Source organism: Monodon monoceros, unplaced genomic scaffold (assembly GCF_005190385.1).
Source record: "Monodon monoceros isolate NGI ecotype Baffin Bay Population unplaced genomic scaffold, NGI_Narwhal_1 Super_Scaffold_6, whole genome shotgun sequence".
Classification (NCBI taxonomy): domain Eukaryota; kingdom Metazoa; phylum Chordata; class Mammalia; order Artiodactyla; family Monodontidae; genus Monodon; species Monodon monoceros.
This window is the reverse complement of record NW_021703783.1, coordinates 97378872-97402136: the sequence shown is the minus strand read 5'-3', so window position 1 is coordinate 97402136 and position 23265 is coordinate 97378872. Positions and strand designations below refer to the sequence as shown.

The following is a 23265-nucleotide window of genomic DNA, read 5'->3' as shown; positions in this document are numbered from 1 at the left end:
AAGAGGCCCCAACCCCCCATGGAAAATGCAGGCAAGGGGATGAACCACTTCCCAGCCCTGGGCGGCTTGCCGCAGCTCCACACCGAGGGGCAGTCTGGTTCCCGTTGGACAAGCCATTTTGTCCATATGGAGACTTCAAGTCCCGTGCCGAGTTCCAAAGCTGTCTGGCAGTTCCACTGCCCTGGAGGAGCCGGACTGGTCAGTGTAGCCTTTGCAGCGTGGCAGATCGGGGTGCAGGTAAACCCGATGTGGGTAGGTGGCGCCCATTCCTCGTGCCGTGACGTGCTGTCCCAGGGCCTGGGATTCCGTGCGAGTGGGCAGGCGAGATCCTCGCTGCAGACACTTCATTCGGGGGGAGCAGGGCAAGTTGAGATGTAGGTGCCCCCGGAACAATCAGAAGGGGCGAGGGGTTGGCAGTTGGTTGGAGTGTCAGGAAAAATCTGCCACGTCCCTTAATCTGTCTTTCCTACCTTCCTTCTCTGCTCCTTGCCTGAGTGGCGTTGGGGGTGAATCCCTTCCCATAAGAAATGTGTACCTGGGCTTCCCTGGTGGCACAGTGGTTGAGAGTCCACCTGCCGATGCAGGGGATGCGGGTTCGTGCCCCGGTCCAGGAAGATCCCACATGCCGCGGAGCGGCTGGGCCCGTGAGCCATGGCCACTGGGCCTGCGCGTCTGGAGCCTGTGCTCCCCAACGGGAGAGGCCACAGCAGTGAGAGGCCCGCGTACCGCAAAAAAAAAAAAAAAAAAAAAAAATAGAGATGTGGACTTAAATCTGTTGCATCGTGGCGTCCAAAGCACCTGGTGGAGGCCTGATCAGTGGGCGGGGGTTCTGGAAGCAGGGGTCTGAGAGAGGCCGCAGCCTGCCTGGGGAGCCAGAGGGGATTCACCCCTGAGTGTTACAGGCGGGGAAGCTGAGGGTCAGAGTGTCCACTAGAACATCCTGTGACCTGCCCACAAGTGGGAGCGCCATGGGCCCCCGGGGACGCAGTACCTTGATCTGCTGTTTGAGTTCCAGCAAAGTCCTTGTGGAAGAGGCTCCTTGGGAATTTGGTTTGGACCCTGGAAGCCTGTGTGTCTGGATGTCTTTTCCTCTTATCTCTTAGCTTCAGAGAGACACCACGCCTGCTTCGGAGGAGGGTCTCATCACCTCTGTGCCAGGACCAGCGGGGTGTCTCACCCACATTTCTTGGTGCAGCTGTCAGCCCGTGGGCTGCATTCAGCTAGCCCACCCGGCGGGTCCGAACCTCATGGTACACGTTCAAGGCTGCCTTTGGACTCTGTGACATTCCTGAAGCCCAACCATCTGTGAATTCTTTGATACGAATGTTGGTTAATCATTTCTGACACAGAGTGTGAATCCATTTTGTTCCCAAGACTTGCCCCTCCTGGTGTCTGGTTTCGAGGCCCCCCTACGCCTCCTTCCAGCATTTGAAACTGAACCCCCATCCGCCTCCCCGATGAGGAGTTGTCTGCAGAAGGTTAAAAGGCTGTAGAAATGTGAGCGCTTCGTAAGGACCAAGCGCTTTTGTGCTCACAAACAATCCCCACGGGCTGCCCTGGAGCCTCTAAATGGAAACGCCGGGAGAGGGGCTGCACAGGGAGTAGAAATAAGCTGGAGGGAAATAAAAAGGGCCGGCCCGCAAGTGATGACTTTGGGCGGATTTGCCGAGAGCCAGGAACCCAGATCTGCACAGATTTGCAAAGAAAGCTTGTTGTTTTGGTTCCCCCGAAGCACACACGGGGTCCTTCAGGGTTTTTCTCAGGTGGCGGCAGGGATGGGCATGGCGGTTGTGTCCTCGGTGGCCCCGATTCCGCCTGCCCTGTGGCAGGTTCTGTTCAGGGCAGCCTGTGCACGTGGAGCGGTGTCGACGGCACCACCTGCGGGCCCTGCCGGCTGGCCTGTGCCTCCATTTCTTGGATCTTGTGCCGGCTTTGCTCGGCCCCTGGGTGTCCACGCCGGGCTGCTACAGGGCGGGGCTGGGGGTGAGTGGGGGCAGGGGTCCCCCGGCCGGGATGGGGAGGTACAGGGACTTGGGCCTTCGCTCGTCCTGTGCCCAGTGCCCCTCTAACTCGAGAATTGAGACGATCCTCATATAACTGCCGTGTGGCCCCTTTATTCCTGGACTGTCTTCTTTTGTGCAAACTTAAAAATTCATCTTAGAAATATGAAGGGGCAGTTCATTTCATCTTGCTTTTTATTCTTCGTTCCTCCCCACCCATGCCCACAGAGCCTCACGGGCCTTCTCGTCACCAGCCCCAGATCTCCCCCTCAGCGCGCTCACATCCCTTCCCTCTTGCAGACACGCGGGGTGGGCGTGCGGACCTGAGCCACGCACCGTGCACATCTCCCGATCCTCCTGATTCCTTTCCCGCCCGGCCTTCGTCCCACCTGCCGGCCATGCAGCTATGCTTTGTCTTCCCTCATCAAAAACAGATGAGCTGGGCTTCCCTGGTGGTGCAGTGGTTGAGAGTCTGCCTGACGATGCAGGGGACATGGGTTCATGCCCCGGTCCGGGAGGATCCCACATGCCGCGGAGCGGCTGGGCCCGTGAGCCATGGCCGCTGAGCCTGGGCATCCAGAGCCTGTGCTCCGCAACGGGAGAGGCCACAGCAGTGAGAGGCCCGTGTACCGCAAAAAAACACAAACAAACAAACAAAAAAAACAGATGAGCTGAACCCAGATCAAACACACCTGCTGGGGTCTTCGTCCCCGCCCCCATCGAGTCAGGCTGGCCGTGTCCTCACACGCACACCTCCCGACCCTGACGGAGAACGTTCACTGCTCTTTTTGCCTGTTCGTACTTGTGAGCCTTGACAGGAAGGCAGTGGGACATAGTTTATCCCCATTTTACAGATAAAAATGGGGAAGGAGTTTCTCAAATGTCCAGGTAGAAAGTGGCCGGGGGAATTGTGAATGGTGGATGCCCATCCAATTTTTTTTTCTATTATTATTGAGGTGAAATTCACATAAAATGAACCACGTAAAATGAATAATTTAGTGCAACCAACCACCTCTGTCTGTTGATCTGAGACACTTTCATCGCCCTAAATGGAACCTCTGTGCCCATTAGCGGTCCCTCCCAATTCCCCCACCACCTGGGCCCCTGGGAATCCCTCGTCTACTTTCTGTCTATGTATTTGCCTATTCTGGGCACGTTATATGAATTGGATGATACAACATGTGACCTTTTGTGACAGGCTTCTTTCACTTGGCGTGATGTTTTGGAGGTTCATCCACATTGTAGAAATAACCAGTATTTCATTCTTTTTTATGGCTGAATAATGGTCTATTCCACTGAATGGATTTACCACATTCTGTTTACCCCTTCATTTGTTGATGGACTTTTGGGTGGTTTTACCTTTTAGCTACGGTGACTAGTGCTACTATGAACATTTGTGAACAAGTTTTTGAGCCCCTGTGTTCAGTTCTCGGGGTCTATTCCTGGGAGTGGGGTCCTGGGTCATGTGGTGGGCCTGGTTATCTCTCTGAGGACCCCCATCCGTGTATCCTGGGTCACCTGCAGCATTGTTTCCTGTTACCTACGGCCTTTGCCCGTGCTCCCTTCTTGTTCTCTTGGTGATCCTGACCACACGTGGACAGTTGGCATGTGGTTAAGCTCGTTCTGGGGCAGCGTGAGCAGGGGTGGGGCGGCAGGGTGCTCTGCGGAGCCAGAAACCGGCCCTCGGGCGTCGTTCCTTCTCCCCAGTACCTCCCTGTGCGTCTCTCCTGCCGGTACTTTTGGCTCTCACTCTAAGAATGCTTGGTTCTGTGGTCCAAAGGGCCGTCTCTTTTGACCCAATGGCTGGTGGATCTGGGAGCACGAAGCAAGAAGCAGGCGTTGAGTGATGTTTGTTTTCCCGAAAGTCACACTTGCTGCTTTAATGCAGTAACGCCAGACTCTGAAATCTGTCTTACCAGTGGGCTGTCTCAAGTCAGTAAGTGCTGCTCTAAATACAAATGCTAATTTTTTTTTTTTTTTGTCTTTCACCTCCAATTTTCCTCGCTGCTTCTGCTTGAATCCCGTGGCTCTGAGCTGTTGATTATGAGGAACCGTTTACAACAACTGCAGCTGTGCAAACAGCAGCTTCGTTTCAGTAAAGCCTCCCAAGTAGAAACGCTGTTTGTGTCCTTCCTCTGGAAGGCTCACACCCGTCCCCAAAAATGTAAATGATAAGTTGTAAAGATAACAGGGGGCTCGTGCAGCTCAGGGACGGTTCTTTCGCCCGGATCGCACCTAATACTTAGGCGTCCCATAACGAGCACTTGGACGTGTTCTCTAATGCGGGCTGCTATTACAGAGGGAGAAAACGGATGACTTCTTATACGTGCCTAACTGTTGCTTAACCAGAGGTGAAATCTTTAAGGATATAGCTTGGCCGACCGTGTGATCTCATCAACTGACGTAAAAGAATAACGGAAAGGATTATCCGTGAGCTGGAATGTCAGGAGGCAGGGTAAAAGCCTCCCTCGGATTTACCTGAGAAGGGTTTGAGGGAGACTCCTGTGTCTGATGTTGATGTCACCCTCCAAGTCCCTGTAACACAGAGAGGATGGTATTCTAACGTTAAATCCTTATCCTGTACACAGAGAGACCGAGGTATAGTGATAGCCTCGTCCAGGTCAGATGGTTGGCCAAGGGCGAGCAGAAGGCCCAGCTGGGGTTGCCAGGTACGGTGGTGCGGGCTGTGCACTGCACAACTCCAGGGCACGCCGCCAGGGTGAGTGGGGCCTCCTGAAGTCACACAACTTGGCTTCCTGGCTGAGCTCCCATTACCAAAAGCTCCACGTCCTGCCTTTCAGCCCAGGGTCCTCAATCAAATGGATACTTCCTTGTTCCTATTGAAAAACTGATGGTTTGGAATGAATTGTGCAGTTGTTATTTCCCTGTTTAAAGACCTTGAGGATGATTTAATTAAATTCCCTATGTTTTTACACCTCCCCGTTTCTAATATTACTATAAAGAAGCATCAAATTGCATCAGGCTATAAACTCGACCTGACCCCAGAGCCGTCACGTGGAGGCACTAGGCCCTTGTTTGTATGGGTGATGGGACGGCCCTGCTGGGACTGGGAGAAAGTGTTCTCTCCGTGGGGAGGAAGGGGGCCACTGCGTGTTGGGTGCGGATGGTGAGGCTTGGTGGCCCTTCACGTGCACCATCTGGGTTCACCAACAGGCCACCTCACAGAATGCAGGTCTTGTTATCCAGGTCGTACAGATGGGGAAGGAAGTTCAGGGGCCTGGCTGAGCGTCTGGAACGTTGAGCCTACCCCGCATTACATGGCTCCACCTCCACTGCTAGAAGGGGTCTGAGGGCCGTCGGGGCGGATGTGCTCGGTGTTCTCAAAGGGCAGCCAGGAGACTAGAGAGGGATGCCCGCGACAGGCGGGTTGCCTGGGGAGAGGGGGTCGATCCCTGGATGCGAACCACAGTCTCCTTAAGAGGGGAGCCTGCTTCTTCCAGAAGTGGGCATGCTGCACCCTGTGTCACTGATCCCAGAGGGATTCTCGTAACCAGCCCTGGGCAGGGAGACTGAGTGCCTGAGAACCGCAGGGACATCTGGCGGGCGTAGGGGGGAAGCTGGGGGGTGAAGGGGGGCTTGGTCTGGGGGCAGAAAGGGTGGTCGACCTCGGGTCAGCAAAAGGGACTGGAGGGTCATCCCAGGGTGAGGAAGGGCGTGAGCCCAGGAGTGAGTGACTGTGAGTACCGGGGGTCGCCAGCTTCCTGGCCCAGTTGGGGGGCACCACGCTGGGTGGGGGAAGGCAGGGGGCCGTCTGCAGGCCAGGCAGTCTGCACCCCAGGAGCACGGAGCAGGCAGGAACCTGGTGAGGAGGTGCGTGGACATGGTCCGGCCAGTGCTTGGACTCACAGGCAGGATCAGGTATTCAGAAGGAGGGGTCCTGGGGCTTTGGTGTCGGCTGCTGTAACAATACACAAACTGGGAGGCTTGAAACAGCAGAAATGTATTCTCTCCCAGTTCTGAAATGAAGGTGTCTGCAGGGCTGTGCTCCCTGGGGGCTCTAGGGAAGGATCCTTCTCGTCTCGTGCAGATTCTGGGGGCGCTGGCATCCTTGGCTGTGGCAGCATCACTCCAGTCTCTGCCTCAGTTGTCCCACGATGTCTCCCTGTGTCTGTCTCTGTGTCTTTCTTATAAGGACACCTGTCACGTTGGATTAGGGTCCATCCTACTGCGATATGGCTTCATCCTAAACAATTACATCTGCAAGACGCCTATTTCCAAATAAGGTCACATTCTGAGCTTCTGGGAAGGACATAAATTTGGGGGGCTCACTGTTAATCCAGTACAGCTGGTTTGGGGACTCATTCAACGTGAGGCCAGGGGGCCTCTCACCCTCCACGGGTCGGGGGGCATGTGCAGGGGCTGGGGAATCAGTCGGGGACGCTGGTGAGAACACGCTGACGGCTCCGTGCTTTCTCTTCCCACAGCCCAACATCGGCCGCCTGGGCCTGCCCCACGGGCCGTCTGGAGAGAAGGTGGCCGTGGTGACCGTGGATGACTGTGACATGGCCGTGGCCGTGCGCTTTGGCAACTTCGTTGGGAACTACAGCTGTGCCGCTCAGGGCACTCAGAGTGGCTCTAAAAAGTGAGTGTCCCAGGAGATGGGCCCTGGTGTCCACACCCCATGGCCACTGCTCCAAAAGGGGTCGCCCAGGTCAGGACCCCGACACAGGGCACTCTGGACCCGGTGCTCTGGCAGCCCCAATCTGGGCTGGAGTCACATTCCCTCCCCTTCCCTCCAACACGTTAGAACCTTCTAGAATAAGTCCCCTTAGAATCATCTGTCAAAGTAGTGGCCAGGCCATCCCCAGGGTAGTGACAGCTGGCTTGCTGACCCCAGAAGCCATCCCCAGCCCTGTCTCCACAGGATCCCTGACTTTGTTCCAGTGAGGGCTGGTCCCTGTGATTCAGTGTTCAGTCAGTAATCCCCTCCATTAGATCAGAGTTGCCATGTCACCATGTGGATCTGGAGGTCCCCAGGGCCCATCCTAACTCAGGTCAGAGGAATGCTGACGTGGAAGTTTATAATGCCCGCTTTAAATCTCAGAGCAAAGGTTCATGCCGGACTCATCCCTAATTGTGTTTCGGTGGGATGTTTAATAAGCTTAGAAGAACCTGGTCTGCAGTTCAAAGAACCTGGCCTACCAGTTAGAAGAACCTGGTCTATCCTGAGCATCTGGTGTGAAATACACCTTTGTCATCGGATTCCCCGCAGCTGTGATGCAGGTGGGATGCGTCCATCTTACTGATGGGACAGCTGTGCCCTGGAGCGGTTCAGCTCCTTGCCCAAGGCCATGCCAATGCTCCTGCAGAACCAGGGTTCTAGTTTGCTGTGACCGCCCCTCAAGGCCATTAGAGGCCAGAGGAAGGTGGCGTCCTGTTTTGGTGTGGACTGGCCCGACCAGCAGTCAGGACTCGGGCGGTCACCCAAAACCTCCAGTTGGTCAGGATCTGACACAAGGGACAGAGAGGCTGCGAGCCGGTGGTGGCACCGGAAGTAGGATCTGACACGTGTGTCTGGGCCTGTTGGCCGCCTGCTTCCCTGGCCCCTGCACCCGTTGGATTATTCACGGTCAGGATGACGAGCGTGCCCTGCGGCAGAGGCCCCTGGGACGTTACGGCAGCGTCGGGGCTGCTCTTGCCGCCCGGCCATCCAGAGGTTGGTGTCGCCTCCACAGGTCCCTGGATCTGACAGGCCCCCTGCTCCTGGGGGGTGTCCCCAACCTGCCCGAAGACTTCCCGGTGCAGAACCGGCAGTTTGTGGGCTGCATGCGGAACCTGTCCATCGACGGCAGGAACGTGGACATGGCCAGCTTCATCGCCAACAATGGCACCAGGGCGGGTACGGCAGGATGGTCGGGGAATCGTGGGGCTGCGGCGGCCACGCGGGAGGGGCCCCCTCCACATCCTGGGGGACTGAGCCGTGTGCTCCCAGCTGCTCTCGGGTCTGGGGTCCTGCAGCGTTGGAGCGGTGGTGAAGCTGTGGGCGGGCCTGCCGCTGACCCGGACACGCAAACCCAGGGTCTTGAGCCGGTCACCAGACGATCCCACGAGCCAGAGGGTGGGATGGCCTAGGGGCCCATGGTCTCCGGACATGGGCACTGCATTCCATGCCATGTCAGGTCTTAGGTTCTGACAGCCCCAGAGAGTCCCAGGCCTGCCCGCCTTGCCTCCGGCTGTGTCCACAGGGGGTGTTTCCCCAGCATGTGGGTCAGTGCTAGGAAACAGGGGCAGTCCCCCTGCGTCACGCTCTGCTCCTGTTTCCCACTCTGAGACCACGCCATGCCCTCTGTTTCCAGGCTGCGCTGCTCAGAGGAACTTCTGCGATGGGACCTGGTGTCAGAACGGGGGCACCTGTGTCAGCGGCTGGAACACGTACCTGTGTGAGTGCCCGCTCCGCTTCGGCGGGAAGAACTGCGAGCAAGGTGAGGGCCTGGGGCAGTGGGTGCTGGGTGCCCGGGGCCGCCAGCCTCTGGTGGCATATGTGTCCCCAGGCCTGGGTCCTGGTGGGGAGCGGGCTGGTGGGGGCACCATGGTGGGTGATGTTAGAGCAGAGGCTGGGGGTCCTGGACGGGTCTGCAGGGCACAGCCCCTCATCTGAGCAGGGCCAGTGTGAGGTTGGGAGTCCATGAGGGGCAGAGAAGCGAGGTGGGGCCTGGCGGGGCCTCCCGGTGGCTGTGTGCCTCCTCACGGGCACCCTGAGGCCCGAAGGGCCAGTTCCCCGGGGCCAGCGCCCCCATGCCCCTTCTCGGCATCCCAGGGGCTCCAGCTGCCTGCTTCCCCGCTGGACTGCGTTGTGAGCATCAAGGCCTGGGCCTCTCCCCTGACCCCACCCCTGTAGTTGTAGATCCTGGCAGGTTTTAAACAATTCATTCATTCATTTTGAAGCAGTATAGTGTTGAATAACTGTCATCATTTAAAAATCACTGATGCACTTTAAGGTAAACCAAAAGGGGGAGATTGAGGCCAGATAAGCTTGGGTGAGCTCCCCGGATCCACCTTGGAGATGCCCGGAGCTCATTAGCGAGTCAACGGCCAGGAGAGGTCCTGCCTGGAGCCGCTCACTGGCCTGCAACCCACGGCCTCTCCTTGGAAGTCAGACGCTCCTCCCCTCGGCCCGTGTGCCCCACAGGATGGGCTGGGGGGTCCGAGTGTGACTTTTTCGGGGGGTGGGGGCCACAGCTTTTCCGAGATTCTCTAAGGAGTCATTGAAGCAGAAATAGGTGGAACCTGTGACAGAGCGTTCTGGAGGAGAGCAAAGTTCGTTCCATCAGTGCAGGTGAAAGGGGTGGAGCCAGCGGACAGCCTACCTGTGCTGGGCGGTCCACCTGCCCAGGGCTGTTAGTGATGGAGCTGAGACACGTGACGTGGAATTGTATTACATCCCCAGTCCTTGCTCGGGACACAGTTAACCAGCCAGGGCCCGCTTTTTCGTTTTTGTTTTTTTAAATATGTATTTATTTATTTGGCTGCGTCAGGTCTTGTTGAGAGCACACAGGATCTTCGTTGCCGTGTGCTGGGTCTTTCAGTTGCGGCATGCGGAGTCTTTAGTTGCAGCATGTGGGATCTAGTTTCCCGAGCAGGGATCGAACCTGGGCCCCCTGCATTGGGAATGCAGAGTCTTAGCCACTGGACCACCAGGGAAGTCCCAGGGCCCGACTCTTTGTGACACAAAGCACTGGGCACCTTTCAAGGCCCCGAAGGTCTGTTTTCCGGGCAGCAGGTGGACTGGGCTTGTGCCGGCCCTGTGGACAGGTTAGGCCCAGCCCCGGCTGATGACCGTGTGCGGGAAGCTCAGGTCACAGGGAGGGGCAGAGGCCCGGGTGGACACAGCGCCGGCGGGGCCGTCCACGCCCATGGAGTTCCTGTTGTGGAGGCCGAGAGTCCGGCTACGGCTGTGCCAGAAAAAACAGCTGCTGGGGTTTGGGTTCGTAAGAGCAGGAAACAGATGCTGGTGCTCACGGGGCTGAGTCGCCCCCAAAGGTGGTCCCCACCTGGCAGGCCCTGTGCTGTTTAACACCCGTGGTGATAACTGTGCCGTCCCTCGTGGAGGAACTGGGGTGAGATTCTGGGCTGGGCCAGATGTCTGTCCATCCCCGACGCCTGTGATACACGGGACTCTGGAGGCAAAGTGATGAAGCTGGTTTGACCCAGCGTCATCCTGCCTACTGGTCTGTCTGGCGTCCACAGTTTTTCCAAGTGTGACAGATTGGGTGAGGCTGCCGGTCCCCCCCGTTGCTACCTCCCTGGTCCCCCCCAAACCATCTGGGAGCCCTCGGCTGGCCCGCAGCCTTCCCCTCTCTGTGCCCGTCACCAGGAGCGGAGGCACAGTGGCCTGTGTGCCTCAGGCTTGGAAATCCACCCCAGACACCGGCTGAGGGCAGGTCAGCCTGCAGGGTTGAGGTCTGTGCGCAGGGTTCACTGCAGGCTCACGTGGTCCCACCAGGAGACCACCCTCCGTACGACCCCTGGGCTCCCAACCTGGCAGGTGTGGGGTGGGACAGATAGGCCAGGCACACAGGGCCCCTCCACTGGGCCCGGGGGTCCTGGGCTGTCCCACTCTGCCTGAGAGCCGCTTACTGTACACTGGCCGAGGTTGAGAACCCCCAGGCCTCAGCCTGACTGCTCAGGAAGGTGGCCAGCGTCCCTAGTGGGGGGTGGGCTTTTGCAGAGCCCACGGCTCCTGGACTCAGAGGGCTAGTGCTGTACAAACAGAAGTCTGAGACTGGCCTTTGAGTTAGAATGAGAAAGGCCCAGGGTTTCTTCCCTCCCCCTCCTTGGGGGCCTGTCCCGTCCCCTACAGCTAAAAAAGATTCTCAGAGGCCCATCTGATTTGGGGAGGTCCCCATGTCTGTGTCCACAGTCATGCCCCACCCCCAGCGCTTCAGCGGGGAGAGCGTCGTGTCCTGGAGCGACCTGGACATCACCATCTCCGTGCCCTGGTACCTGGGGCTCATGTTCCGGACCAGGAAGGAGGATGGCGTGCTGATGGAGGCCACGGCGGGCGTGTCTTCCAGGCTCCATCTCCAGGTGAGTGAGGTCCATGTCCCATTCCAGGCACCCGCAGGGCAGGTGTGCACCTGAGTGACGCAGCCAGAGGCTCACGTAGCTCCGCCCCGAAGCCTAGCCTTCCCGACGCATGCGCGGGGAGCCTGGTGTCTTCTGTCTTCCCACACCCGCTGCTGGTCCCCCGTGTGAAGGACGGGGAGGTGACCATCTCAATGCCTGGCAACAGAGATGTGAGGACGGGGCCCCAGGGAGGCCTGACTAACCCTGCCCGGGGTGGGGGGGGGGCTGGGGGCTCAGAGCCCAGGCGGGACCCCCATCTCTTCTCGAACCTGTCCCTCACCCCTCACCTGCCCCCTCACCCCTCACCTCTCCCCTCACCCCTCACCTGCCCCCTCACCCCTCACCTGTCCCCTCACCCCTCACCTTCCCCTCACCCCTCACCTGCCCCTTCACCCCTCACCTGTCCCTTCATCCCTCACCTGCCCCTCACCTGCCCCCTCACCCCTCACCTGTCCACTCACCTGCCCCCTCACGCCTCACCTGCCCCCTCACCCCTCACCTGCCCCCTCACCCCTCACCTGTTCCCTCACCCCTCACCTGCCCCTCACCTGCCCCCTCACCCCTCACCTGCCCCCTCACCGCTCACCTGCCCCTCACCTGTCCCTCACCTGCCCCCTCACCTCTCACTTGCCCCCTCACCCCTCACCTGTCCCCTCACCCCTCACCTGCCCCCTCACCCCTCACCTGCCCCCTCAGCCCTCACCTTCCCCTCACCTGTCCCTCACCTGTCCCTCACCCCTCACCTGCCCCTCAGCCCTCACCTGTCCCCTCCCCCGCATCACTGCTCAGGTGTGTCTCCAGCGCAGCCCGTTTGGGTTGCAGTGAAGGTGCAGTTTGTGCCTCTGGGATAATTACAGCCGTCATCGTTTACCCCTTATTAACCAGTAATTTTATCAGTTTATCAGGCGGTCCCAGAAGCCAGCTCTGGGCCAGAACTTGGCAGGCACCGTTCTGCCCGGGGATGGTACTTTCCTCTGTGCTGGTTTCCCTGTTGGAACAGATTAAATTGGCTGGTTCAGGTGATGAATGGGAGCTTGCAGGTGGTCATTGGCAGTGGGCTCCGTGTCGGAAAAAAGTACGCTTTCAGTGGAACAACACCCAAAGCCACAAACTCCCATATTGTTTGAGGAATTACGTTATGGGCAGCTAATCCAAAAATGAAGGGCTTTTGCCAGGAGCTGTGGCCAGCTCCTCCCCGTGGAAGGCTGGGTGGCAAGAGTGGTGACCTCGGGGGGATCCACCAGACCCCAGTGGCCACCCAGCAGGCCGCCTCAGGGCAGTTTCTAAAGGCTGGTCAGCTGGGGATTACAGGCATATTCCGGGTTATTTTCACATGACGTTTTTGGAATGCAGGCCTCTTGCAGGCCCCATGAGCTCTGGGTGCAGCAGTCTAGGTGTTCCGGCCTCCACAGCAGGCCAGACAAGGTACATAGTCATCCTACAGCCCAAACAGTTTGGGTAATTGCTCTTAGGCGCCCTAAATCCACCTTCATTGTCAAGTGGGCTAACCTGGCTGCTGTTAAACACCTCTCCTAAATCCGGTGACAGATCTAAGGCGGTAAGTAGTTAACGGCCACTGTCCTGGGATCGTTCTGCAGACATTGCTTTTGCTTGTAGACGTCCGTCATTTCATTGTTGATCTGCTGGCTTCGGGGTTTTGTTAGCAAGGACAGCAAAAGAGAATGGCCAGGGAAATTAATGAGTTGACTCAGACTTCTGTGGAATGAAAGGAAACAAAATGTGAAAATGTGAAAAATTACCCTCTTCAGTTGACTCTCAGTTGAGGCGAAAAATCAAAGTACATTATTAGTTGCGTTGTCTTTATCATCAGCTAAATACATTTTCTATTTTCCATCACGATTTCTTCTTTGACCCATCGGGTATTCACAAGTATACCTCTCAGCAAACAGGTGGCATTTTCTAGTAAATCATTTGATGTTTCTAGCATAATTGCAGGTCAGAGAACATACGTGGTATGATTTCAGACCTTTGAGATGTGTTGAGACTTGCTTTAGAGCCCAGCATTTAGTCATTTTTGTGAATATTCTACCTATACTTGAAAAGAATGTGTGCACTGCACTTGTATTCTGTGGCGTTCTCTATATGTCAAGTAGGTGACGTTTGTTCATGTAGCATTCCAATTTTCTATATCTTTATTGATTTTTGGGGTCTGTTTGCTCAGTTACTGAGAGAGGTGAGTTAAAAATCTCCAACCATGGGCTTCCCTGGTGGCGCAGTGGTTGAGAGTCCGCCTGCCGATGCAGGGGACACGGGTTCGTGCCCCGGTCCGGGAAGATCCCACATGCCGCGGAGCGGCTGGGCCCGTGAGCCATGGCCGCTGAGCCTGCGCGTCCGGAGCCTGTGCTCCGCAACGGGAGAGGCCACAGCGGTGAGAGGAAACAAAAACAAAAACAAAAACAAATCAGTTTTTGCTTTGTGGAGATTTGGAGGCTACGTTATTAGGTACATACAAATTTAGAATTGTTTCATCTTTCTGGAATATTGGCTGTTATCATGATGAAAATCCTCTTTTATCTCTCATAATTATTTTTGCCTTAAAGTCTACTTTGTCTCATATTAATGTAGCTAAACCAGCTTTCTTTTCGTTGGTGTTTACGTGATGCACCTTTTTCTGTCTTTCTCCTTTCAGCATTTCTGTTTCCTTATATTTCAGGCGTGTCTCTTTTAACCAGTGCACTAATAGTTGTTTTTTTTTAATCTGCTCTTTAAATTGAAGTTATCTTTAAACATAAGTATCTTAGATTAGTTACAACGCTGTTTTTTTATATTTCTCACATGTATTTTTTAATTGAAGTATAGTTGATTTACAATCTTACATGTATTTAAACTTGGTAGTTTGAGTCTAATTTCATGAAATGGAAAAATTAGAGCCAGAAATAAGAGCCTACTGGTACCTGAATCTGTTTCCTTGAAAGCTCTGTGGTTCCCATTACTATTTTCAAGTCTGTCTGATGATTCTCTCGTCTGGATTCCCATGGGTCTATTTCAAGCACACTGTCCTGTCTCCTCACGTACTTGGTTATTTTTGATTGAGTGCTGGGCATCATGTTGAAAAACTAGAGAGAATTTGAAACTAAGATGGTGGTGTCACATCCCGCATGTTTGCTTCTGGTCGTCAGCCCTCACCCTGGGCAGACTCTGAATTCCAGTTTCTCTCCTCCCAGCCTCTTGAACCAAGAAAGCTTTGCACAGCTGTCAGCCTCAGCTGTGCCTCCCAGAACCCGCTGACAACCACGTGGCAACGTGCTAAGCTTATTTCTGCAGATTCCCATTTTCTCCCTGGTCGTGCTTCTGTAACTTGCAGGGACTTGGGTCACTCTGATGCCTCAGACAGGTGTGCTTTAACATTTCGTCTCATTTTCCTAGGTGTTCTCAGGAGGAGGGTTGGTCCAAACTACCCAGTCCTTCACTGGGGAAAGGGAAACATGATCTCTGCATTGCCCCAGCTACATTTTCTTAAAACCTGAACATCTTAGGCCAGTTATAATGCTGATTTCTGTTTTTTCATTCATATATTTGAACGTGGTGGCCTGAATCTTGTCTCATAAGATGAAACATTTACATCCAAAAAGAAGAGCCCAGTAGTCACCTGAATCTGTGGTTGTTCCCCTTACTTAAGTCCAACGGGCTTTATCTCACTTGACCTCTGTCAGCGTTCGACACTTCTTACCATAGAAGAAGGCATGTAATTCTGAAGCGTGTTACATACAGGCAACGGCAAATTAAACTTTGCCTAATTTTTAAGTCCATCTTTGATCCAGTGACCTGTGGTAAGTCTGTTTGCGTGGCTTTGTTACTTAAGTGATTGCAGCGTATTTTGTATTTTGTCATCATCTCCTCAGTGACTAGTGTAGCTCTCCCCATCCTACAGATCCTGAACAACTACGTCCAGTTTGAGGTGTCCCACGGCCCCTCGGATGTGGTGTCCATGAGACTGTCCAGGTCACGCGTGACTGACGGGGCGTGGCACCACCTGTTGATAGAACTGAAGAGTGCCAAGGAGGGCAAAGACATCAAGTACCTGGCAGTCATGACCTTGGACTATGGTGTGGACCAGGTGAGTGGGCACCTGTACTGCCTTTGGAACAGACCCCTTCACTGGGAAACCACTAGCACATCCCAGTGTAGCTGTACCCCAGTACATAATGTATCACATTATGTACATCACAGTGCTATATTTTTTGTTGTTGTTGTTGTTTTTAATTTTTATTTATTTATTTATTTTTGGCTGTGCTGGGTCTTCATTGCTACGTGCGGGCTTTCTCTAGTTGTGGCTCGCGGGCTCTAGGCAGGCGGGCTTCAGTAGTTGTGGCTCGCGGGCTTAGTTGCTCTGCAGCATGTGGGATCTTCCTGGACCAGGGATCGAACCCGTGTCCCCTGCATTGGCAGGCGGATTCTTATACGCTGCGCCACCAGGGAAGCCCAGACCCCTTCACTGGGCCTGTGGGTAAACAGGGCGACCCCTCCAGGTGTCAGGCCCTGCCAGAGCCCTTGTGGATTTGAGGAAGCGCTTTCTGGGCTTCCCTGAATTCGGGTCTCATGTTCCTCCTATGCTGAGGACACTGGAAGCTGCACCTCATCCCCTTTCCAGATGGTCACCTCCTGGCGTCAGGCCCTGGACGTGGTCCCTCTGTGCGTCCCATCACGATGCCATTGGTGCCGTCAGCAGAGGTTTCTCTTAGCAAAGCTGGCTTGCGCCGCAGCTGCACGCTCATGCTGTGCCTCGGGGTACAGAGATGGATATGGGTGGGGGGGGCAGTGAGATCCAGGTTCCAGAGGGGGCTGTGGGACACCAGAGAGGTTTGCGCATCCCAGATGGGCAGGTGGCATTCCAGGCAGGGCGACTCAGAGGACACTTGCTGAGCCCCGCTGGATTTCCAAGGTTTGCAGCCAGGTAACAGGAGGCATCTTTACGGGACCCTCACGCGCTTCAGGGGCTACTCGTGATTCCTCAGTGCTTTTGGAGTCCAGGCTCACCTTACACCTGGCTCTGGGAGTAAACTGCCGTGTTCTACGTGTGCACCTTCCTGAGCCTAAGGATCCAGCTGAGACTCTTCTAGGTTCCCGCCCCTGTGGACGTGTTTTCCACTCGCTGCCACTTTCTAGTTTGTCAAGCTTTTCCACGCAGTGGCTTGTTGGCGGTGCCCACGACAGAGATGGAAGGGTTGCCCTCATCCCCCCAGATGCCCATCTTGGCTGGGCTGGGACATGGACACATGTCCTCTGACGGCTTCCTGCACCCTGCCCGTCACACACAAACAGCCGTGTTCTCCACGGAGAAGGCTGAGCCGGGCCCTCTGTTTGGAGGCAGACGTCCTCAGGCTGTGAGGGGCTTGCCGGTGTGACTGCCTTTTAGCCTTTGAGCAAATTCTTTCCAGCCAGACGTTTCCAGATGGTGCATGCAGGCCCTCTCTTTGCACAGGACACGGTGCAGATCGGGAACCAGCTTCCCGGGTTGAGAATGAGAAGCCTCATCGTGGGTGGCGTGTCTGAAGACAAGGTCTCCGTGCGCCGCGGTTTCCGGGGCTGCATGCAGGTACCCTCCCCGAGCCCGGCCCTGGCCCGCCGCGTCCTGCTCAGGGGTGGCCAGCACCGCAGTTGGTGTCCTTGGTCATCCTGTTAGTTTTCAGTAAACGAATGACTTCTCTAATCGCCAACCCAGCTTCAGCAAACCCAGTTTCCTGCTTAGAGCCCCCTCCTCTCCCAGGCTTCCCCTCGAGTTCCCCTCACAGCCACGCCACGGTCGGCCCCCTGCAGCTCTGTCTTCATGTCACTTCCAGAACCTGCCCTTCGCTGCCTGCACCAGCCCCACCCCCTGTGCTCACCTGGATGGGTCTCACGCTCGTCCCCTAGACCAGGTGTTCTAGCAGCAGCCGGAGTGAGCTGTTCATAAAGTAGTTGAGCTCATGTCTCCCTGCTTCTGCCTGCGCCCCCAAACCCCAGCCCCGCTGCAGGGAAATCAATCCTTAGTTCCTTCCCCTGCGCCCCCGCCCCGCCCCCGGGCAATCTGGCCCCGAGGTGCCTCGCACGGGTGGCCCCCCACCTCAGCATGTGCCCCCTCCTCCCGGGAGCTCCCTGCTCACTTTCATCAGTGGCCGTGCTCGCCCATCATCCTCATTATTTTTTCTCCGTGACCCTCACCATGGAATTATCGGAATATGGAATCATTCCGTCTTCACTCCGGGTGGCCTGTCCCCCTGCCTGGGATCCACACCTCGGGGGAGCAGAAGTGCCCCTCATCCCTGCCATCCCCCCACCAGTCCCAGCCCTTTCGATAAATGAGGCATAGCTTTTAAAACAAGGGACCCAAGAGAATTTGGGGTTCTCTTAACCCCTGGTTACCTTCTGGGGTTCCTCCAGCTCCAAGGCCCCAGCACCAACTCTGGCTGCCCTTCTTTAACGCAGGGTGTGAGAATGGGGGAGACGGCCACCAATATCGCCACGCTGAACATGAAGGATGCCCTCAAGGTCAGGGTGAAGGATGGCTGTGACGTGGAGGACCCCTGCTCCTCTAGCCCCTGCCCGCAGCATAGCCACTGCCACGACACCTGGGACGGCTACTCCTGCATCTGCGACAGAGGTGGGCGCCCACAGCCCCCCTTTCCTGGTGCCCGTCGGTGGAGGGCGACGCCTTTGGTGTTTAAAACACATTGTGGAAAGCCGAGTTGGACGGCGGCTCCCCCATCACCTCTCTGGGGGTCTGGGGCGCCCTGAGCTTTGTTTCGTAACTAAGGAGTGGCCCTGTGTCCTGTGTCTTCTTCACGTGGGGGACAGGGGACACTCCCGGTTGGATCCTCAGGGCATATACTGAGATGAGGGAGAGTCTGTGAAAGGCGCACATTTAAAAAATAATATGTTCAGGGGTTGTCTCTGAATTTTGAGGTGATGTGGCTGTCCTCAGCTGGTACCCACCCGCTGTGAGCCCTCCCGGGGGGCCTGGGAGGCAGGCCCTCATCTCTGCGTTTCCAGGTCTGACCTCCCGAGTGTTCGTGCTTCCTGTGACTCTGAGAGGCTTTGCCACTTTCCTCTGCAGAGTGGCATGGCAAGTCGAGGCCTGGGGAAGCCGCAGATTGCTAGCACATCCTAACACAGAGGGTGTCGCTCCGGAAAGCGGACTCGCAAAGCCAGATCCTGGGGTGGGCTAACGCTGGCCTGTCCCCGCAGGGTACTTTGGAAGGAAGTGTGTGGACGCGTGTCATGTGAACCCCTGCAAGCACGTGGCAGCCTGTGTGCACAGCCCCGACTCCCCGCGGGGCTACGTGTGTGAGTGTGGGTCCGGCCACTACGGGCAGTACTGCGAGAACAGGTGAGAGTACGCCCTCGCTTTCAGGGTCCACGTGGCTACTTCTCCTCCTGACCTGTTGTCTCCTCTTTGCTATTTGACCCCCAAATACATGTGGTTCAGGGTAACAAGGACGCGTCCTTTTCAGTTCGGCATGAAATAAACGAGAATCCAGTTGGGCATCTCACACTAACCCCACTGAGCATGTTTCCAGCCCAGAAACGCACGGCACAACTCATTTATCAAGAGCCCAGCTGTGCACAGAGCAGGCAGTCGCTGAGATACGGGAAGATGAGTGTAATTACAGAAAACACTTTATCTTTCAAGTCGGGAGTGGCAGTCATCTCTGCTGTGCGCGTGGAGTCCTGGTGTAATTCACTGGGGGCATCTTGGTCTCCAGGCCCCGCAGTCCAGGTGTGTAGTCATCACAAGATGAGCACCTTCTCCCAGACGGGGCCACGAGGTCCTTCACACACCAAGACTCCAGCCCCTTTGGGACGTGATGCGGTGAAGGTTGCCGGTGCTTGGCCAGTGCCGGGCCGTCCTGGCGCAGAAGCCGCGCGGTGCCAGCCTGCTCCACCTGGCCGGAACACCTCGCCCTGCTTTTTGTCCACTGGGGACCGGAGTGTGTGCTGTAACCCCACCCGTGATCCGGATGCAGCACCGCCCTCGGCACCGCACAGCCCGTTGGATGATGGCGGGTTGGGAGTCAGCGGGGCTGAAGGAGGGGGCGTTCCAGCGGGGACACCAAGGGGGCAGGGCCGGAGAGCAGTGATGGGATGAGACCGGTCTAAGGAGCTCAGCGGGTGGGTCCCGGGCAGAGCCGGCGCGTGCTGTCCCAGCATGTTCTGTGCCGGGGAGACGCACAGGCCTGGGTAGAGGGCCTGCCTGCAAACCGGGAACAGAGCTGGGCTTTGTAGAGGCCGCAGGGGCTCCGCAGAAAAGGGGCAGGATCAGGTCTGGGTGTCAGAGCGCCCCCAGCTCACAGGTGGAGTGTGGTGGAAGCAGACGGAAGGCAGAGGCAAAGGGACCAGCTGGGAGGCCGTGCGGTGTCCCCAAGGGCTGGCGATGCCCGCAAGGCAGGGCTGAGGAGACAGCGGGAAGGGGTGCGACACCAAGCCTCTGGGATCCCCACACTGTTGATGTAGATCCATCAACACCAGCCTGGAGCCCCAGCCCATCCTGGTCGTTGTTATGCCCCTAGTGTGTACACAGTCAGTACTTAATAATTGCTGGTTAGGTGAACAAGGGAGTAGGGGAGGTTGATGGCTGGCGGGTGGGCGGATGGAATGCCGTTAGCCAGGATAGTAAACACAGGACAGCGTTTCATTTTGCGGAGCCTGAAGGACACTTGGGGGGCATCCCCAGGCAGACGGGTCAGCAGCGGGCACTCAAGTGAGCGCTCAGGTGGGGAGTGGGCGTAGGGTGACAGCCACAGACAGCAGCCACCGCTGGGCGGGGCGGGGAGGAACCTGGCCTCGGCACCGTGGAGGTCGCCTGTCTCAGGGTCTGCCTGGGCACCTCAAGGGGGCGGGACTGGGCAGGTCTGACGGTTCTGAGCCCACCGTGTCCAGCCCAGGGCTGCTCTGAGCTGACTGAAGCAGGCTCCACATCCCAGGAAAGGCTGCTCCCAGCATCCATGGGGATGTGGTCAGCATTTGACCCAGGGGACCTGGGAAGCATCGATGCTGCCAATCCCACCGGTCTTGGGCTGCCAGATGCCTGGGACCCGGGAGAAGGTTGCCCAGGGCAGCTGGGCTCGGTCTGCGCTGGGTGGGGCTGGGTGAAGAGCCAGGCTGACAGTGGGTTAGTTGTCCCTGAGCGCCGTCCCTCGTGGGCCAGCGTCATGGTGTGGGGTGCTGAGCAGAGAGAACTTACTGACACGGTGCTCATAGGAAGCTGGGTTGGGGCACTCACCTGCATCTTGCAGGTGGAAGAAAAAAGTGAGCAAACAAATTATTTTAAAGTAACAGTATTGTAGGTAGAACCCTTCCAGATGCTGGGCCCCGGAAGGCTGGGCATAGGTCATAAAATGCTAAGTCCTGCAGGTGGGGGCCAGCAGGGGGGCAACGGACCACTCAGGGGGGCGGGAGGTGCCCATAACTAGTCCAGCCAAGAACCAGGCCTCCATCATCCCTCTCGTTCCAAAAAGGGCAGTTCTGTACACCTTCCGTCTGCCATCTGATTTCCCAACAGGATCGACCTTCCATGCCCCAGAGGCTGGTGGGGGAACCCTGTGTGCGGGCCTTGCCACTGTGCTGTCAGCAAAGGCTTCGACCCCGACTGCAACAAGACCAACGGGCAGTGCCAGTGCAAGGTGAGGCCCGGCCGCGGGCGGACAGCAGGGACCCAGGGAGACGGCGGGGCGTGCACACCCACACACCCGCCCACACGTCTACCTGGACACGAACACACACACACTTGGGTACTCACAGGGTTCACTGTGGGTGAGCACAGCTTACAGGTTCTCACCTGTAAGCTGGCTCAGCCCCACACACGGTCACGGGAACCCAAGCAATTTCTGTGAGTTTGACTCATCTTCGTCACCAAACATGGTTCTCCTGATCGGTCATTTTCCTGGTCTTTTATCAAACCACTCAATGATCACCAACATTTTAAAAAATATTTAATTAATTAATTTGCCTGCTCCGGGTCTTAGTTGCGGCACGCAGGATCGTTGCCGCGTGCGGGATCTTTAGTTGCGGCATACGAGCTCTTACTTGCAGCATGTGGGATCTAGTTCCCTGCAGGGATCAAACCCGGGCCCCCTGCATTGGGAGTGCGGAGTCTTAGGCCCTGGATCACCAGGGAAGTCCCCAATGACGACCAACATTTAAAATATGAAAAGCTTTGCCCACTCCCTCGCCTCGGGTGCCTGTCATCCTCGTGCACAGCCACAGTGTTCTCAGCCCAAAGCACAGGGAACCCCGGCCCTCTGGGCCTCCCAGAAAACTCCACGTACCTTCAGAGTGTTGTGTCGACAACTGCCGTGAGCTGCCGGCAACTTGAATCCCAAAGGAGAATTCTGTGCGTAACAGTAGCCGCTCGGAGGGACGCGCTGTCCCGCGGCCAGGCTTGCTGACCCAAGAGGGGAACCTGCCGTCACGGCGCCCTCTGACGCTCCCCGTCGCCCTGTCTGACATGCGTCGTGTCCCGCGTGTCCACCGTGCCTCCGATGTCGCCTGAAAAATCATAAGGGCCCTAGCAGATCAGGACCACGCAAACCACATGGTGTGAGATGGCGGTCATGGCACTGGTGGGGGCAGGGCAGGAGAGTGAGGAGGGTGCCTGGGGGAAACATGCCTAGGGTTTTTTTTTTTTTTCATCAAAAATTGTAGAAAATGCAGAAAGGACTATATAAACAGTGACAGTGATACCATGTGCCCTCCCAGAGTGACTGCTCACATGCAGTGCCTTCTCAGGCACTGGAAGACACACAGTTGGAGCCCCCTGTGGGACAGTTCCGTGTACCTGCCTGACACAGAAGCCTCTGTCACTGGCCACAAGTCTGCCCAGTTTTCAGCCGGGGACCCTTGGACCTTGGGAAGCCAAGTGTCCTGGCAAGGGCAGTGTGGCCAGTGAATGGCCAAGCTGGGCGTAAATCCAGGACTTCCCAGAACTGAAGCCCACGCTCTTGACCATCAGCTTGCCCTGCCCGGTGACAGATGTTCGGGTGGCTTCTAATTTCTCACAATTAAAAAAAAAAAACACCCCCATCAGCCATCCTGGTACCCTTGTGCATAGATCTCCATTTGAATCACTGATCCTTTTTAGGACAGACGGTGGCTCACGGTGTTTGCTGAGATGTGAGAGAGGGCGTGTTTTCCTGGAGGACACACCTGCCCCGTCCGCCCTGGGGGCCCCAGGCGCCGCTGGCCTGGAGGCCGTGGGTGGAGGACAGCCGGGAGGCCAGGGAGCGGGGCGGGAACCCTGACGTTGCTCAGGAAACGCCCTCCAGGTGTAGGTTGTGTGCGGTGTCTGACGTCCCGCCTCTGCTTCTGGCTCTTGCAGGAGAATTACTACAGGCCCACGGCAAAGGACACCTGCCTGCCGTGTGACTGCTTCCCGCACGGCTCCCACAGCCGCGCGTGCGACATGGACACTGGCCAGTGCAGCTGCAAGCCTGGCGTCATTGGCCGCCAGTGCAACCGCTGCGACAACCCTTTCGCCGAGGTCACGGTCCTCGGCTGCGAAGGTCCGCGTTGCCCTTGACCCTCTCAGGCTGTACGGCAGGGACAGGCCACTGTGTGTGTGTGTGCACGTGTCTGCATGTGCATGCGTGTGTGGTGTGTGCGTGTGCGCACATGTGTCTACATGTGTGTGTGTGCATGTGCATGCATGTGTCTGTGTGTGCATGCATGTGTGCGTGTGCACACGTGTGTGCCTCTGTGTGTGTGCCTGCATGTGTCTGCGTCTGCGTGTCTGCGTCTGCGTGCGTGTGTGCGTGTGTGTGCACCCCACACTCCTGGGGCGTGGTGGGGGTGCCTGACAGCCTCCTGGTCCTGCTGTGTCTGCTTGGCCTTCTGTCCACTGGCCCGTTAGGAGGCGTGGGTCGGAGCCTGCGTCCCCCCTCCCCCTGTTCTAACACCGATGGGGGGTGCGAGGGGTCCGCTTCTTGGCAGGGGCGGGGCCTCCGTCCAGGAGGAGCCTGTGGAGCACACTGCACGTCTGTGTGCACGGATGTGCCAGGCTGAGCGCCTTCTCTCCTCTGTACCCCAGTGATCTACAACGGCTGTCCCAGAGCATTTGAGGCTGGCATCTGGTGGCCGCAGACCAAGTTCGGGCAGCCAGCCGCAGTGCCGTGCCCTAAAGGGTCTGTGGGTAAGTACCGCGGGGTGTGGCTTGTGGCATCCGTTCCAGGCGGAATATTAGACG

At 56.9% G+C, this 23265-nt stretch overlaps 1 protein-coding gene across 2 annotated transcripts in view; it reads left to right on the top strand.

Moving 5' to 3' along the window:
- The window catches only part of CELSR1 (cadherin EGF LAG seven-pass G-type receptor 1), a 151112-nt gene that overhangs the window by 94709 nt on the left and 33138 nt on the right, over positions 1-23265 (top strand). For both annotated transcript variants that reach the window (XM_029204612.1, XM_029204611.1), the window contains exons 6-16: positions 6446-6603; positions 7697-7860; positions 8318-8443; positions 10882-11048; positions 14980-15165; positions 16531-16644; positions 17514-17688; positions 18273-18414; positions 20587-20707; positions 22402-22585; positions 23110-23211. In XM_029204612.1, coding sequence (XP_029060445.1) covers positions 6446-6603; positions 7697-7860; positions 8318-8443; positions 10882-11048; positions 14980-15165; positions 16531-16644; positions 17514-17688; positions 18273-18414; positions 20587-20707; positions 22402-22585; positions 23110-23211 — 1639 coding nt within the window. The remainder of the gene's footprint in view (positions 1-6445; positions 6604-7696; positions 7861-8317; positions 8444-10881; positions 11049-14979; positions 15166-16530; positions 16645-17513; positions 17689-18272; positions 18415-20586; positions 20708-22401; positions 22586-23109; positions 23212-23265) is intronic.